This window comes from Drosophila kikkawai, chromosome 2R (assembly GCF_030179895.1).
Source record: "Drosophila kikkawai strain 14028-0561.14 chromosome 2R, DkikHiC1v2, whole genome shotgun sequence".
In the NCBI taxonomy this organism is placed as follows: Eukaryota; Metazoa; Arthropoda; class Insecta; order Diptera; family Drosophilidae; genus Drosophila; species Drosophila kikkawai.
Window position 1 is genome coordinate 25,800,509 of NC_091729.1, and position 15,712 is coordinate 25,816,220.

General features: G+C 49.0%; 2 protein-coding genes across 6 annotated transcripts; one reads left to right on the forward strand and one right to left on the reverse strand.

Annotated features, from left to right (window-relative positions):
• Nucleotides 1-199: 199 nt before the first annotated feature.
• On the forward strand, nt 200-6,043 carry Opa1 (Opa1 mitochondrial dynamin like GTPase). Of its 4 annotated transcripts, none has more exons than XM_017163408.2 (14): nt 200-359; nt 469-769; nt 835-970; nt 1,154-1,270; nt 1,380-1,454; nt 1,513-2,102; nt 2,157-2,530; nt 2,588-2,752; nt 2,815-3,002; nt 3,634-4,106; nt 5,203-5,321; nt 5,378-5,462; nt 5,519-5,723; nt 5,782-6,043. In XM_017163408.2, exons 1-14 carry the CDS (start codon nt 331-333, stop codon nt 5,844-5,846), a joined length of 2,922 nt encoding a protein of 973 aa, XP_017018897.1. In that variant the 5' UTR covers nt 200-330; the 3' UTR covers nt 5,847-6,043. The 4 variants fall into 4 exon arrangements, with proteins under 4 accessions (XP_017018897.1, XP_017018898.1, XP_017018899.1 ...); XM_017163409.2 differs by having other exon boundaries at nt 2,815-2,993; XM_017163410.2 differs by lacking the exon at nt 1,154-1,270.
• Nucleotides 6,029-15,345, reverse strand: LOC108072330 (monocarboxylate transporter 14). Of its 2 annotated transcripts, none has more exons than XM_017163413.3 (4): nt 15,208-15,345; nt 14,684-14,798; nt 6,925-8,838; nt 6,029-6,859 (listed from the first exon to the last, which is right to left on the reverse strand). In XM_017163413.3, exons 3-4 carry the CDS (start codon nt 8,813-8,815, stop codon nt 6,705-6,707), a joined length of 2,046 nt encoding a protein of 681 aa, XP_017018902.1. In that variant the 5' UTR covers nt 8,816-8,838; nt 14,684-14,798; nt 15,208-15,345; the 3' UTR covers nt 6,029-6,704. The 2 variants fall into 2 exon arrangements, with proteins under 2 accessions (XP_017018902.1, XP_017018901.1); XM_017163412.3 differs by having other exon boundaries at nt 6,925-8,818; nt 15,208-15,342.
• Nucleotides 15,346-15,712: the final 367 nt, after the last annotated feature.

Here is a 15,712-nt window from a genome sequence, read left to right on the forward strand (position 1 = left end):
ATGACTTTGGAGATATAAATGTACTTTTAACGGTCTTAATTTTGAATTGGAATTCGGCAAGGCTGCCACCCTGCCAAAACATAACTAAGTGGCAGCTCCGCGCCCAGTGAAGTATAAGAGCAGTCTGGACGCGAACCCTTCTGTTGTATAAGAGTATAAGAGGAGCCAGCTGTTTTTAGCAAAGTGTGACCAGACGGTCAATAGGACGACTCTGGTCACACAGCCCCGGTCAGCGGAAAAAAATGTTGCAAAATTTAGAAAATTGATTAATTCTCGTAAACAAACAAAGCCAACAGCGCGAAAACTGTCGTAGCCCCCACCAGCGAGATCATGTTGCGCATCTATCAGCATACATCCCGGTAAGGAGGCGCCTCTCGAGCGCCGGCGAGGGCCAAAGGTTCGCCCCTGTCTCTCGGTCGATTTCGTCATCGTGCCGCATCTCTGAATCGCTGTGTTCTTCCCTTGCAGACGCACCGCGAGGAAGGCTGTTGTCTACGCCACCACCAAGGTTGCCTGCTGCAATCATTCCACGCTCTGCGCCATCACCAGCCATGCACGCCGAGGGCCGCCCCACGAGCAGCGGCAGCAGCCGAGGAATGGCCCCCACCACGAGGAGTTTCTGCTCGCCGGCAATCCGGCGCGGGGCTGGCAAATGCCTCCGCCCTCGCGCGGCTACGGCATGCTGGTGGTGCGCATCCTGCGGGGAGCGCTTAAGCTGCGCTACCTCGTCCTGGGCGGCGCCATTGGCGGGGGCGTGTCCCTGAGCAAAGTGAGTTGGCGGTGTTATATAACTTTTTGCAAAAACTGAGAGTTTGTGTTGCTTTTTATGGATAGAAATACGAGGACTGGAAGGACGGGCTGCCGGACATGAAGTGGCTGGAGGATGCCATGCCGCAGGGCGAGCGGTGGAACGCCTTCTCCCGCAACATAATGGAGGTGGGAGGCCTGGTGAAGAATGCCATCGATATAGGTGAGTTGAAACGGCGCCTAATCCCGGGCTCTACCGGGGAAGATCTCTCTCACTCTCTCACTTTAAATGACCATTTAGTTGCTTAGTTAATCCGTTATTAATCCTGGCCAGCATGGCACCGTTTTCGTTCTCTGACTCTCTCACTACTGCATCACTGAATGACGGCATTTGCTTGTGTTGTAGATCCGAAGCTCAAGCAGCTGGGCGAGGATAAGTTGTCGGAATGGCGCAGCTGGTTCGACAATCGCCTGGACGATGCCATCGAGGCGGCCGACTATCAAGGAGTTCAGATTGTCGAAAGTAGGTTGCCCTCCCAGCCCCCCAAAAAAAACCAAATTTAAAGTGAGAGAACCCTGCCCATCGTAATCGAGACTTATATTTCCCCCACACACTCCCCACTCTGTTGCAGCCAAGGAGGATCTAAAGGCCAAGACCACTGTGGCGGCTCTGGGCATCACCACCGACGAGAGCCGCAAGAAGTATGGTGAGTGCAGAACTCTCTTTTATCAAGGAAACTCCTCTTAACCCAACCCCTTTCACAGAGAAACTCCAGAGCCAGGTGGAGACCCTGCAAACAGAGATCATGAATGTGCAGATCAAGTACCAGAAGGAGTTGGAGAAGATGGAGAAGGAGAACCGCGACCTGCGCCAGCAGTTCCTCATCCTCAAGACCAACAAGAAGACCTCGGCCAAGAAGATCAAAAAGTCCCTCATCGACATGTACTCTGAGGTTTTGGATGAGCTCTCGGGCTACGATACGGGCTACACCATGGCCGATCATCTGCCGCGCGTGGTCGTGGTGGGAGATCAGAGCAGCGGCAAGACCTCGGTCCTCGAGTCCATTGCCAAGGCGCGCATCTTTCCCCGCGGCAGTGGCGAGATGATGACCCGGGCCCCCGTCAAGGTCACGCTGGCAGAAGGACCCTATCATGTGGCCCAGTTCAGGGACTCGGACAGGGAGTACGACCTCACCAAGGAGTCGGATCTGGCCGATCTGCGCAAGGAGGTGGAGTTCCGGATGCGGGCCTCCGTTCGCGGCGGGAAGACGGTGAGCAATGAAGTCATTTCCATGACGGTCAAGGGACCCGGGCTGCAGCGCATGGTTCTAGTCGATCTTCCCGGCATTATTTCGGTGAGTATTCTTAGGGGATCCTGTTTTCCATATACTAAAGCACCTCTCCCGCAGACTATGACCGTGGACATGGCCTCGGACACCAAGGATTCGATCCACCAGATGACCAAGCACTACATGAGCAACCCCAACGCCATTATACTGTGCATCCAAGACGGTTCCGTGGACGCGGAGCGCAGCAATGTCACGGATCTGGTCATGCAGTGCGATCCTCTGGGCCGGCGAACCATTTTCGTGCTGACGAAAGTGGATCTGGCCGAGGAGTTGGCCGACCCGGACAGGATAAGGAAGATTCTCTCCGGCAAGCTGTTCCCCATGAAGGCGCTGGGCTACTATGCTGTGGTGACGGGACGTGGGCGAAAGGACGACAGCATAGACGCCATCAGGCAGTACGAGGAGGACTTTTTCAAGAACTCGAAGCTGTTCCAGTGAGTAACGAGAAAGGGGAGTTGGAAGCCACATAAACTAACATGCATCCTTCGTAGTCGCCGAGGTGTGATCATGCCCCACCAGGTGACCAGCCGGAATCTCAGCCTGGCCGTCTCCGATCGCTTCTGGAAGATGGTGCGTGAGACCATTGAGCAGCAGGCGGATGCATTTAAGGCCACCAGATTCAATCTGGAGACCGAGTGGAAGAACAACTTCCCCAGGTGAGAACTGCCGAGAAATTAAGCCAATTAGCACTCCTTTTAGCAAGCTTTTCTCCCTGCAGGCTGCGCGAGTCCGGACGCGACGAGCTGTTCGACAAGGCCAAGGGCGAGATACTGGACGAGGTGGTGACGCTGTCGCAAATCTCGGCCAAGAAGTGGGACGACGCCCTCAACGCCAAGCTGTGGGAGAAGCTGTCCAACTATGTGTTCGAGAACATCTACCTGCCGGCGGCTCAGTCAGGTTCTCAAAGTAATATTTTGTAGTGCTAAGTTGTAGGTTTTAACGTCATCGTTGGAGGCACGTCCATCACCCGCCGCCGCCTTGTGCTTCGTCCAGTGTGCGTTGTTGTTGTTGTAGTTCTGGGTTTTATGGAGAAGGGAAAGCACACCTGGCTCACGTGTGCCTCTTGTTTGAGTTTGCAATTATCGTGGAAGCAAGGGAATCACATGCCCCGAACCGGTTTGAAAGCCTCCTCCTGGGAGTCCAACTCTTAGCCTGAATCATGCGTGTAAATTTACTGCGTACTCCTCCGATTTCGATGCCATTAAGAGCGTTTTATAAGTGACTAAGCAGACTGCGAGTCATGTGGGGGACTGCTGCCGGAAAGTATGGAGATTTACGAGCGCCCCTGTGTAACGTAACGAAACCAGATTTGTGCCTAAACAAGTTTGGAGCCGTGTTTGCTTACCATTTTATGACAGATCCGTTAATTTGGTCAATGAATTCGGGCTAAAATCAAAGGCTAATTGAATCAAATTGCTGCTATTATTGCGACTGTTTTGTGGCTTTGTTTACCATCATCATTACCCATACACACAAACCTGTGGTTCCATGTGCCAATTCTGCCAAACTAACCACTGGAATGATGCTCTCTTTATAGACTCCTTCAACACCATGGTGGACATCAAGCTAAGGCAGTGGGCCGAGCAGGCTCTGCCCGCCAAGTCCGTGGAGGCCGGCTGGGAGGCCCTTCAGCTGGAGTTCATCTCGCTGATGGAGCGCTCCAAGAAGTCCCAGGATCACGACGGCATATTCGATCAGCTTAAAGGCGCGGTGGTGGACGAGGCCATACGGCGGCACAGCTGGGAGGACAAGGCCATCGATATGCTGCGCGTTATCCAGCTGAACACACTGGAGGATCGGTTCGTGCACACCAAGTCCGAGTGGGATTCGGCGGTCAAGTTCCTAGAGACTTCTGTGAACGCCAAGCTTGTGCAAACGGAGGAGACGCTGGCACAAATGTTTGGCCCTGGACAGATGCGGCGGCTCACCCACTGGCAGTACCTCACCCAGGACCAGCAGAAGCGGCGATATGTCAAGGGGGAACTGGACAAGATACTCAAAACGGACTCGGTGAGTGTTTAATTCATTTGAAAATTATTTGGGAGGGTAATTGTGATTAAACTGAGTTTAATCTGAACTTTACGATTACTGCGGAAAGCCGAAATTGATATACCCTTTCAGATTGCCATAGGATCTTGGCACCGAATCAAAAATAGATCATAACTTAGCCAAAAAAGCCTCAAATTCAATTCGGAAAGCTTTTCTGTGTTAGTTTTCAGAGGGTTAACAAATCTGCTTACTAAATTTACAATTTTAAGAAATCAAACTTGTTTTTTGTTTTTTGAAAATCTTAATGATCAAATTTTAAATATAAAATTTAACAAAAAAATTAAAAAATTTTATTTTTCTTCTAACATGGCAAAAAAGTTTCGCCTGTTAATGCTGATCAAGAATATATATAGTTTATAGGGTCGGAAATGACTGCTTCTCTTAATATAACAATAAGACCCTTCAAGAAGACTGAAAATATTTGAATTCTTTATTTATCCACATTTTTTTAAAGTTTTTTGGACAAATCAAAGCTTAAAAATCTCATAACTAAGTCAAAAATGCATCAAATTCTATTCGGAAAGATTTTATATGCTAGTTTTTTCTATGTTAACCAATCTTTAAACTAAATTTAAAATTTAAAAAAATCAAAATTTTTGTTAATTTTAGTAAATTTAACGATGTAACCCCTTTAATTTTTTTTTTAAAATTCAAAAAAAAATTTTTGCTCTCAAACTTATCTAGAAAGATTCGCCTGTTAATTCTGATTAAGAATATATATGATTTATGGGGTTGGAAATGACTTCTTCAATACGTGGCTAGCTTCTGACTAAAATTTTAATACCCTGCAAGGGTATAATAATTCTACTTAAAACCACTCGTAAATCAGTTTAATTTTTTAATGATTTCCAAATAAAAATAGAAATAAGAAACTAGTTTAAGTGATTGAAATTTATAATACAATTAAAGCAATTCCAAGTAACAGAGATAATTCCTGAAATAAGCTGTGTTCTTTTCAATCTTAATTGACAATCGTGTTGCGAGTTAAGACGAGTAGTTCTCGAGAGTGATTGCTTGTTCTTTGGGTGATGATAACATTTCTCAATTATGATTGTAGAAACATTTGCCCACTCTGAGCTACGATGAGCTGACGACGGTGCGCAAGAACCTGCAGCGTGATAACGTGGACGTGGACACGGACTATATAAGGCAGACATGGTTCCCAGTCTACAGAAAGTGAGTGTTTGTAGCTCGCTAGAGTTGTTTTTAAAGAAATTCTTTTTATTTTGCAGACACTTCCTGCAGCAGGCGTTGCAGAGGGCAAAGGATTGTCGCAAGGCCTATTACCTGTACACCCAGCAGGGAGCCGAGTGCGAGGTGAGATGACCTTGGGAAGATGGTTTAACTCGAGCTCTAACTTATTTGAATTGCAGATTTCCTGCAGCGATGTGGTGCTCTTCTGGCGCATCCAGCAGGTGATAAAGATAACGGGCAATGCCCTGAGGCAGCAGGTAATCAATCGGGAGGCGCGGCGGCTTGACAAGGAGATCAAGGCAGTGCTGGACGAGTTCAGCGACGACGAAGAGAAGAAGGCGCACCTGCTCACCGGCAAGCGTGTGCTGCTGGCGGAGGAACTAAGTGAGTTTTGTCCAACTTTGAATTAGTTCCTTATAGTTACAAGTGTTTTCCCTCGTAGTCAAAGTGCGGATGATCCAGGAGAAGCTGGAGGAGTTCATCAATTCACTGAATCAGGAAAAGTAGTGAGTGGAGTGTGCCATGACCAAAGACACATCATCGAGAGGCGTTACTTATTCAAAAGTGTTTAAGTTTAAGTTTAAGCACACATTTAAAACATTTCAAATGTCTGTTCATAGTCACCGCCCAATCCCCCCACTTAGTTAAGCTTACTTTGTGCTCCGAAAGTAATAAACCGATAGCGATCGTTTAGTTTGTATTAATCGGAAATCGTCTTTATTGTGGGATGAAGTGATGTCATCATTGGTTGTAAATGTAAAACAAATCGTTCTCTTGCAGTGTAATAATTGTGTTGTTGAGTATGTGGCGGTCTCTGTTGTATCGTACAATATATATACTATATATAGAAACCAGATAGATGCCTCCATCGCCTGGCTGATTGTTTGTTTGCTTTTCTTTGCGTCGGGCGGGGGCACTGACCCGATCGATCGATTGATAAATCTATCTAAGCTATGTAACGAAGTGTCTTACAAAGGTAAACAAATGCGCTCAACTCCTGCCGCTATCTCCTCCTCCCTTCTCGTGATAAACAACTCAACAAAACGATTCTTGGCAGTCGACTTTTGGCCCAGCCATAGCCATGTGCACAGGAGCTGCTTACGGGCTACAAAGTAATAGTATTAATAATGTGTTCGGTTAACCTAAGCCTAGCTGCTCCTTAAAGCTTATAGAAACATCAATGTACACTCCTCTCTCCCTCCGAAGGCACAACATTACGCTTACGTCTAATCTTAACGTATCAAGTACTCCGGAACAGGCTTCCGCGCTCTCGCTAGCTAGCTTCCGCTCCTCGGGGCCAAGGACGCACCACCGGATATAGTTGACAAGGTGTTCAGGCTGTCTGGCAGGGGTTCTCTGCCTCTCCTAGGCGGCCGGCAGGGGGGTGTTCTTCTCGTTGCGACGCTGCTCCCACCGGCTGACGCAGGTCAGGGGGTAGCAGAGGAAGGCCGACAGCAGGATGAGGCCGCCAGCAAAGTAGAAGGCCATGTCGTAGCTCTTGGTCGTCTCGTAAAGGCTTCCTGCAAGTCGAGAAAAAAACCAAGTTAGTATAGCTTAAAAGCTCTCAGGGATTAAGATAACCCACCTGCTATGGGCGTGCCCACCGTGGCTGCCAGGCCCTGGAAGAGCATCAGGAATCCGTAGGCGTTTGTCAGCTTCTCCAGACCGATCAGCTCCACGGCGATCAGCGAGCGCAGCGCCGAGAAGCAGGCAATGCAGACGCCAAAGAACAAGGCAAAGGTCCACTGGGAGGCCGAGTTGATCACGACGCCGCTGAAGATGGTAGCGATGCCGCCGGCGGTCAGGGCAAAGTTGTTCAGCCAGAGCGGCTTGACGCTGGGGAACGAGCTAATCGATCCACACACGATCCTAGCCACGGTATTCACCAGTCCAATGCCACCGAGCACCCCGAGGGCCGATTCCTTGTCCATACCGCCGGCCACGGCGCGTTCCACCAGGAAGGAGAAGGGCACAAAGAAACCCATCATCGTCAGGAAGCCGCTGAAGGCCAGGCACATGAAGGCGGGCGACTTGAGCAGCTCGGTGTCCAGCATGGTGGACAGGGTGCGACGCACTGCCTCCGGGCAGATGCGGCAGCCCTTCTGGCGATCCTCCAGCATGTCCTGTTTGGTGGGCAGACGGGTCACGGACATGTGGTAGGCCAGGGAGGTCTGCGACTGGTACTGGGGAATCCTGGTCAGCGATCCGGTGAAGAAGATATCGTCACGGTACATGGGCCGCGAGGACGACTGCGACTGGCCGTGGTGGGCATCGTGGGCGGCTGCTGCGGATCGCTTGCCAATGTCCTGGGGCCGGCGGCCGGACACTGTGTGCCTGCGCGCCTGGATGGTCACCGGCTTGGCCTCCGTCTCCAACAGGTTATCGTTCTCCGCCTCCTCCTCGTTCTCGCCGACGGTCGTCAGCTCCTTGTGCAGGTTGAAGGTCAGCTGCTGGGGATCCCCGTTGGGCGTTGTGGGCTGCGACTTCCTCAGCTGCTTCAGCTCGGTGCCCTTGCTGCTCTGCGCCGCGGTGCCCGAGGGCCGGCGCTCCAGGTTCATGCCCTTGAAGATCTCCTGGGCGGTGGGGTAGTGGTGGCGCTGCGAGGCACCCATGTACGTGTTGTGGGCGGAGTTGGGCATCGAGTAGGCGAAGCGTCCCTCGGGCAGGGGCTTGGTGAAGGCCGCCTGATGGAGCTGAGGCGTGGGGGCCACCGTGTTGCCGTGGCCATTCAGCTTGCTCTTCTCCTTTTCGTCTGCGCCCGCCTCGTTGGTCACCGACAGTGTGATGGGCTGGATGGGACGGAAGGCCAGGCCGAAGACGGCGCAGGACAGGACGATGACTCCCTGAATGGCCAGGGTCTCGCGCCAGCCTATCTTCAGCAGGGCGTTGGTCACGGGGGCAAACACAAAGGTGCCGACGCCGGAGCCGCACATGGCCACGCCGGTGGCCAGGGCACGCCACTTCTCAAAGTAGAAGCCGATGATCACCACCGCCGGGATGTAGACCATGCAGAAGCCAATGCCGCCCAGGACGCCATAGATTAGGAACAGGTACTCCACGCTGGTGGCGAAGTATGACAGCCCGAAGCAGATGGCCGCGAACACGGCTCCCGTAATGGTCACCGCCCGGAAGCCGAAGCGATTCGCCATGGCGCTCACGAAGGGACCGGCCATCAGGTAGCAACCACTGAGCAGCGACGAGACGAACGCCACATAGCCCTTGCTCACATTGAACTCGGCCATCAGCTGCTCCTGGATGAGCGACGAGCAGAAGACTATGCCATCGATCACCGTGCAGCAGAGGAAGGAGGCCACCATCACCACCCAGGCCCAGCCGCTGTCCGGGGGCACTACCACGGCAGCCTCGTCGATCTCCTCCTCGCCATCTTCATTCTCTTCCTTAATGTTGTCCGGTTGCTTGGACACCAGCGCACTGGCGGCCAGCTCGTCCTGGGACTTGGTCTGCTGTGTGGCCATTTCCTGGAAAGATCGCAAGAAGACTGGATGGGATCAGTGTGGATACAAACCGAAGAGAGGGTAATGGTTAAGTTACGCAAGTGTTTACCCCGAAAAGCGAGAATGGCCTTCGCATTGCGCATACGCCCCCATGGTTGCCTCTTGTTATTTTTTACCACTTTGCATGGATAAATCTATTTATAAATGTCACGTGCCCCGAGCGATAGCCGCACAATTGAACCGGAGGAGCTGCACCTGTACTGGGGTACTCAGGTGCCACAGTGCGGGTTGTGAATATAATTACAGGGGGGTTTTAGTCGATGGGAAAATTAGAAACAAGTTCATTGCTGGCTTAAGTTTACTTGAAAATTATAATAAAAAATATTAAAAACAACTTTATAGTATAATATTTATCGCTAAACCCTTCCCTTTGAGTTGAATTAAATTGCTTTAGAGGCTTTTCCTATCTCTACTATCTCAGATCATCTTTATTTATTATTATTTTCCCCAAACATTTCGGGTGCTATTGAATGCGCCGCCACTATATACATATGTATCTGTCAGATATCTGCAAAAAGGTGCGTGGTGTGAAAGGCTTTTCGCTGTTTATCACATCGACGTCAATCGGCAGATGGCCGTCAGGGGGGTGCAGATGGGAGGCAGGTGCTGGCGTTCAGTGGGTGGAGGCGGATTGTCAAACGTCAAGAACGACGATGGCCAATGCCACGGCCAGGAGTGCGTCAGCAGATCGATTGTCTTGGCCAAAGAAGAATTCGCAATTATGTATTCCAAAAAAGAAAAGAACAGTGGAGCGGCGAGGAGATGGAGGCTCAGGAGGAGGAGCCTCCGTATGCCAGGCACATGAGGTGCCTGCTCCACAAGTACATATTGTGCTGTGGATTTTTGCCTATTTTTTTGATTGCTTTTCTTGTTTGTCCACATCTTGCGGCGGCTAACAAACTCTTGGCCTTGGCAATCGCCATTTTTTCGTGGCCTTTATCTAATCGGATCCGCCGCGTGGCTATAAAGCGGATGCTTACATGGACCCGCTAGCTGGCAGCTTGGATAAGATAGATCCGAGGCGATGCGATGCGATCTTCTGTAACCAAGCACCCCCAGTGACATATCCCCCAAAGAGTACGACAAACAAGCTTATTGCAGGGATTTACTCCAGCCAAGATTGCATGATGTTTAGAGATAAACCTGGCTAACTGCCTGCTAATCGGGAGACTACTGTCACGGCATTCTGGACTCCATAAATTAATTGATTATTTCGCCAGATTTCAGTGCTTATCATGGCCCCGGCAACCCGGCAACGGCTTAACAGGGATATAGTAAAACACACCTGATACGGGGGATCCCTCTGCCCGGCAACGGACTCGGCCCTATAAAGCTCCACCACCACCACCACGTGACCGACTGAACTGGGTCCCAGTTTTGATAATTTCATTTCCTTTACGACCGAATTTCGGCTGTATCATTGACCATGCGAATTTATGGGAACCCATAAAGACCAAGCGTGGCGATAACACAAGGGTCTGGCCGGGGCTAAGGCTATTTGTTTATTGTGCCATCGAAAGTGTTGCGACACCATCCCATCCTCAAGCCAATAACATAATACCTTAGCACACCCTGAACAAATCGGCCCCTTGCCACTCGATCTGCGTTCGTATTTCAGATTTTGTTTTCATTTTCATGCACAAATGACCACGCAGTCCAGAACCCAGAACCCAGAACTCAGAGCCCAGAAAGGGAGAATCAAGAACCGAGAACCGACAACCGAGAGCCCATCGAAGGAAGCCCTCGAAGTGCCTCCGCGTAACTGACTTGCCACAGCGACAACAGCAAAAGTATAAATAGACATTAACATTTACTTGTTGCAGCGATCCCATATTGTGGCCACAATATATATCGAAAGCGAAGACATCTTGGCTCTACAAATTGGCCAAAAGGACGCACCCAGTTTGAGTCTTGATTGCTGGGAAAACAACTTGGGTATAGGCACTATTAAAGGGGGGTTTGTTAGAGGCCTAAAAAAATATGTATAAAACTATTTAGAGAGGGGTTTTGTTTTGGGTTTTGTTAAGGGAAATATAAAGAAAAAGTTGCCTTACAGTAAATCTATAAATCTCTGTTAATATTTTTGAATTATATTAAAGATCTAACCAATTTATGGCCAGTTCTCCAGACTAGTAAGAGTATCCCATCAGGCAGCTTGAGAAAATCCTGTCTACATGCTCGCCATTCTGTTTGTTCTCCCCTGGGTTTGGCCCCACAAAACGGCGGATAATGTGACAACTCGGCTCCTGTGGCCTCCGTGTCCTCGCTCCCAGACCAGTCTCCCTCCATTTTCTGTAAGCTAATCCCTCGGCGAGCAAACAGCCCACATCCATCATTCCCAGTTTGTTCCTCTCTCTCTGGTCTCCAGGAGGGGGCGGAGGTCGCGGCAAACAGTTGTCAGCGCCAATTGTGACTGTTGACAGCGCTTAAATTGATGCCCGTCGATTGAATTAATAAATGTTATAGGTAAACACATATGGTCAGAAGCAGAGGCGGGATCAGGAGGGGGCCTCGACGGATACCCTCCAGACGAAAACGCAGACGCAGACGCGAACGGCGAGTTCTTAAGATGTTTTCCTTGCCGCCGGTTTTCCTGTATCTGTATCTGTATCCGCCAGAATGTGTGTTTGTATCTTTATCTGCGACCGTCTCGCTCTCCCTGTGTGTGCGTACTGCACACACATGTCACATGTAGTACATGGCTCTGTTATTTATAACATGCAACTGTAGGCGTCCTGCCCCTCCTCCTCCTCCTCCTCCTCCTCCTCCTCTCACCATTCCGGCACATCGTGCGTGCGGACCCATTTAGATAGTCTGGTCCCGCCGGTGGACAGGTTCCAAGCCTTGTCGTATCTCAGCGCCGCAATTTGTAGGTACAAGTGAAGCAATCGTTAAGCGACTCTACGCTCAAAATATTAATTAGCTAAGCCGGTAACCGAAAATGGAGCGAGCGCCCAAGAAGGCTGCAAAGACTCCGGTGACTGGCAGTGAAGTTGCTGCTGAAAATGGAGCGATGGCTGCCAGGGAACATTGACTTGCCAAATGCCCTACTGAAGATCAGGGGAGACAATTGCAAAGAGCTTTATCTAAAGTAAAATATAGAGTATATATAAATATTCTCATCCCAAAAATATTATCCGAAAATATAAAAAAATATGTATTTAACCTAACGGAAGATGGGATCTTCTTGAGCAACATGTTTACCCTAGGAACACCAAGCATTTTCGTTGATTCATCTCCAAAACAGATGTCTTTAGATTTTTCCCCAAAAAAAGAATCGCTCCACAGCTCCGCTGGCTACTCGTGTCACCACTTGAAGTTGGCCCCATTCCGGGATGAGATGGCAAACACTTCGGGGCAAGCAGAAGCAGCTGTCACGTCAAGTTCATTGATCGGCCTTTCACCCAGCGGCGGAGTAAGCCAAGGAGCACTGCTTGGCGGGAAGTATGTGTATCTTTTTGGGGCGTTGACACAGTTAGCTATCATCTTATGCGGGGTGCCGCTGCCTAGATCCAGCCACTGGTGTGGTGACCACCACTATCGGCACGAACAAAGGCCAACGCCGCCGCGACAATTAGTGGAGCGATCAATGGTCGCCGGGGTCTCTGCTCCTCTGCTCTCTTTAGGCGGAAGTAGAGCATGGGATTCGTAATCAATTAACATGTTCAAATCATGGAAAATAAGTGCAAGTCGCGCAATTATTATTCTCGAATCGAAGCGAGCAAATGGAAATCGAGAGTCGTGATTCCGTGTGTTTGTCGTTCGATTATTGGGTTATCTGCACGTGGCTGGGTGTCAGGAGAAGGCTGCTCCTCCTTCTCCTCCTCCTTCCTGCTCCCCCATATCAACAGATGTCGATGCCTCAGCCCCTGGATTGCAGTTTCCAGTTTCCAACTAAGCTACGTTCTCAATTCGACCCCGACATTGGCGCCAATAGGGGCTGCTTTCCGGACTGATCTGATAAGCAAATCAAGGAAACAAACAAACTGCAGTAAGCTGCACTCTAAAATTGGCTTAATCTGACGTAAATATTTACACAGCGATTATCGATCACCGATCGTTCGTTCGTTCGTTCGCCCGTTCGTGTGTTGCTGTTTGTTGTGGAAAAATTTCCACAGACTCTCGGCGCTGTTTGGGTTTTCCAATGGCAAATACTGAAAAAAAAGAATACCTAACCAAGTCCTCACGCAAGCGCACTCGACCATGGGCATGCCGAAGAATGAGAAAAAACCCAAGCGGCTTCGGCGAGAATGTTGAATGGGAAAACTCCGCCGACTCTTATTTGGCAATGAGTCTGGGGCTGGGCAGGGAGGGAGCGCTATTGTAAATGCAGAAAACATGTTTTAAGATTTCTAATTTATAATTTACACAGAACAAAAATATCACTAGGAAACTAGGCACACTTCTGGTATCAAGAGAGATCTGGGAAGATATCTTAAAGATATTTTAAAGATTATTTTCAAATTAGATTAGATTTCAAATTAGATTTAGTTGGTTTTAAGGGAGGGAGCAGAAAGCTAGGGTATGTTGCAAGGAAGTCCCTAGTACTAGAAATATTTATAGCATAGCTTCAACTTCATCATTTAACTTTTTCCTTTAATATGTTTACCCCTAGTTATATATGTATATTTCTTTCTTTAAAATTTATACATAAACATTAAGTAATTATTCTTCTACTTTTTCCCAGTGCACTCAACTCCTAATTAACCGAAAAAATATCGAAAAATAGTTGCTTCTGACTCAGAATAAAAATCAGAGTCTGAATCGAATTTGGAGTCGGATTGATGATTAATTATAGAGCCGGGCAATTAGCTCGGTGGCGGGGTGGAGTAGTGGGGCAAGTGAGAGGGGGGAAATTGGGTCATTGGCATCTTGCAGTTCTAATGCTTCCAACCCGCGTCACGGCCCATTGATATGAATATGGATGTGGCTGTGGCTGTGGCTATGGCTATGGCTGGGGATGTGGCTGAGCGGGCTCGACTTGGACTTTTCGGTTTCTCTGATTTGATTTCTTGATTTCGTCGACAGCTGTGGGATCAGCCATTAACACTTATTCTCGGCTCTCGATTTGTTTTGTTTGCTTTTTGCCGGCAAGCAGCAACCGGTTGTAAGATAAAACGCAACAAAAGCCACGCGCAAAAGCCCCCAAAGAGCCTTGGGTTTTGGCCAAAAATTCGATCGCTGAGTCACTCACTAAAGGCGTGTCAAATCGGCGAAGATAAAGCCATAATTAATGTGCGGTTAATGATGGCGAAGCTGAACTAAAATCTATCTGCATTTGCATAGCCAGGCAGCAGGTGCAAATATAGGTGCTCCCAGGGGGTCGGACTAACTGGTTAGTCCACTAAAGAAATTGAATTATCAACTTTTAAATATAGGTTTTTGACATGAAATAAACTCATTAGAGGCAGAATTCGATTTCAAAACGAAGGCTCGAGTGTTTGGTTTATTTAAAAAGCAAATAATGTAACATTTTCCCGTGATAACTCAAGATATTGGTTCATTTCCCCCTGGAGGCTTAGTTAGTATCGATCTGAACGTAAGCTGCTTTTGTTCTTTGTTCAAGTTCAGGGAGGAAGACCCAATGGAGGAAAACAAAGCAGCCACAAAGAGGGCTGAAAACTGCGAAATGGCGTTGCAAGAGCCGACTTTTTTATGACTTTTTCCTGGTATCGGTATCGATGCAGGGGCTCTAACCCTTCTGGGCCAAGTGAAGGAGAACTTGGAACGCGCGCGCACTTTTGCCGCATATCGCTGGCTGTGTGTTTTTGGCCAAAACCCGTTTTGAGCCCAGTTAAGGAGAGAGAGAAAGGGTGTTGCCTGGCTTACCTCCAGAGAAGTATCGATGCGGCGTGTCTTGTGTTGCAGCCAAAGATGTGTCCGAGTGTTGCGTGTGTGTGTTGGTTTTTTTTAGAGGTAAAGTTCTGCTCTTATTTTTGGCGCGCTGCAAAGAATTTGATTTTATTTATATTTATTTTGTATTTTTGTGTTTTTTCGAGAAAGCGAAAGCAAATCGAACAACGCGCGTACGCGCCGCCGACACAGTAAAAGCGAAAGTTAAAAGTCAACGCGGCGACGCGTAGGAAACAACACGCTTAAAATACTTCTAGGCTATATGTATCAGTATCTGATTATACATATGTTTATATATTCGAAGCGAACCGAACAGCACAGCACTGAGCACCGAGAACTGGCAACTGGGCACCGAGAGCAAAGCGAAACGGAACGGAGGAGCAGCATATGTACGAGCTACATATACATATATTTTGTGGAGCATACAAAATTGTGCTGTTTCGATACGGATTCGGGTTTTCAAGTGCTGTTAAGGCTTTGCAGGGTATTATTTGCTTTACTTTTTCTCTGCCTTATTTTCTGTATTTTCTGTAGGAATAACACTCAGTGGCGGCTTCCGCTGCGTAGGCCTGATGATCGCCTCATGAACTCGATGCGAGCGACGCGACGGACTAAAGATAACTAAGGGAAATCAGAATGTGTTGGCAGTATAAACCGCGCAGCAGAAAGCAGCAGCAGCAGCAGCAACAGCAGCAGCGGCAACACACACACACAGAGCGGCAGCAACAGCCTGCCTGCGATGGTGAGCGTGTGTATCTGTGTGTGTTCTCCCTGCCAGACTGTGTGTGCGTGTTCCCTGCTGGCTGGCTGGATGGTGGGCCCGTTCTGAATGGGATTCGTTCTTGATCTAATCCGAACTAATCCCCGCGATCTGATCGGTCCCAGAGAGAGCGCCACCGCGCCGGCAAGAGTGCTCTCAAAATGGCTCCATGGAACGCACCAATCCGTCGTATACGCAATGCGCGCCAGCAACTGGTGTTGGCAATGTGCTCTCAGCTCTCCCAG

Excerpts from the sequence above, each read along its gene's own strand:
- LOC108072330 (XM_017163413.3), bottom strand. The coding sequence starts at position 8,815 with ATGGCCACACAGCAGACCAAGTCCCAGGACGAGCTGGCCGCCAGTGCG. Across the intron at positions 6,860-6,924 it reads GGTGGGCACGCCCATAGCAG|GAAGCCTTTACGAGACGACC; the intron begins GTGGGTTATCTT and ends CTCGACTTGCAG.
- Opa1 (XM_017163408.2), top strand. The coding sequence starts at position 331 with ATGTTGCGCATCTATCAGCATACATCCCG. Across the intron at positions 770-834 it reads GGGGCGTGTCCCTGAGCAAA|AAATACGAGGACTGGAAGGA; the intron begins GTGAGTTGGCGG and ends TTTTATGGATAG. Across the intron at positions 5,724-5,781 it reads GCTGCTGGCGGAGGAACTAA|TCAAAGTGCGGATGATCCAG; the intron begins GTGAGTTTTGTC and ends TTTCCCTCGTAG.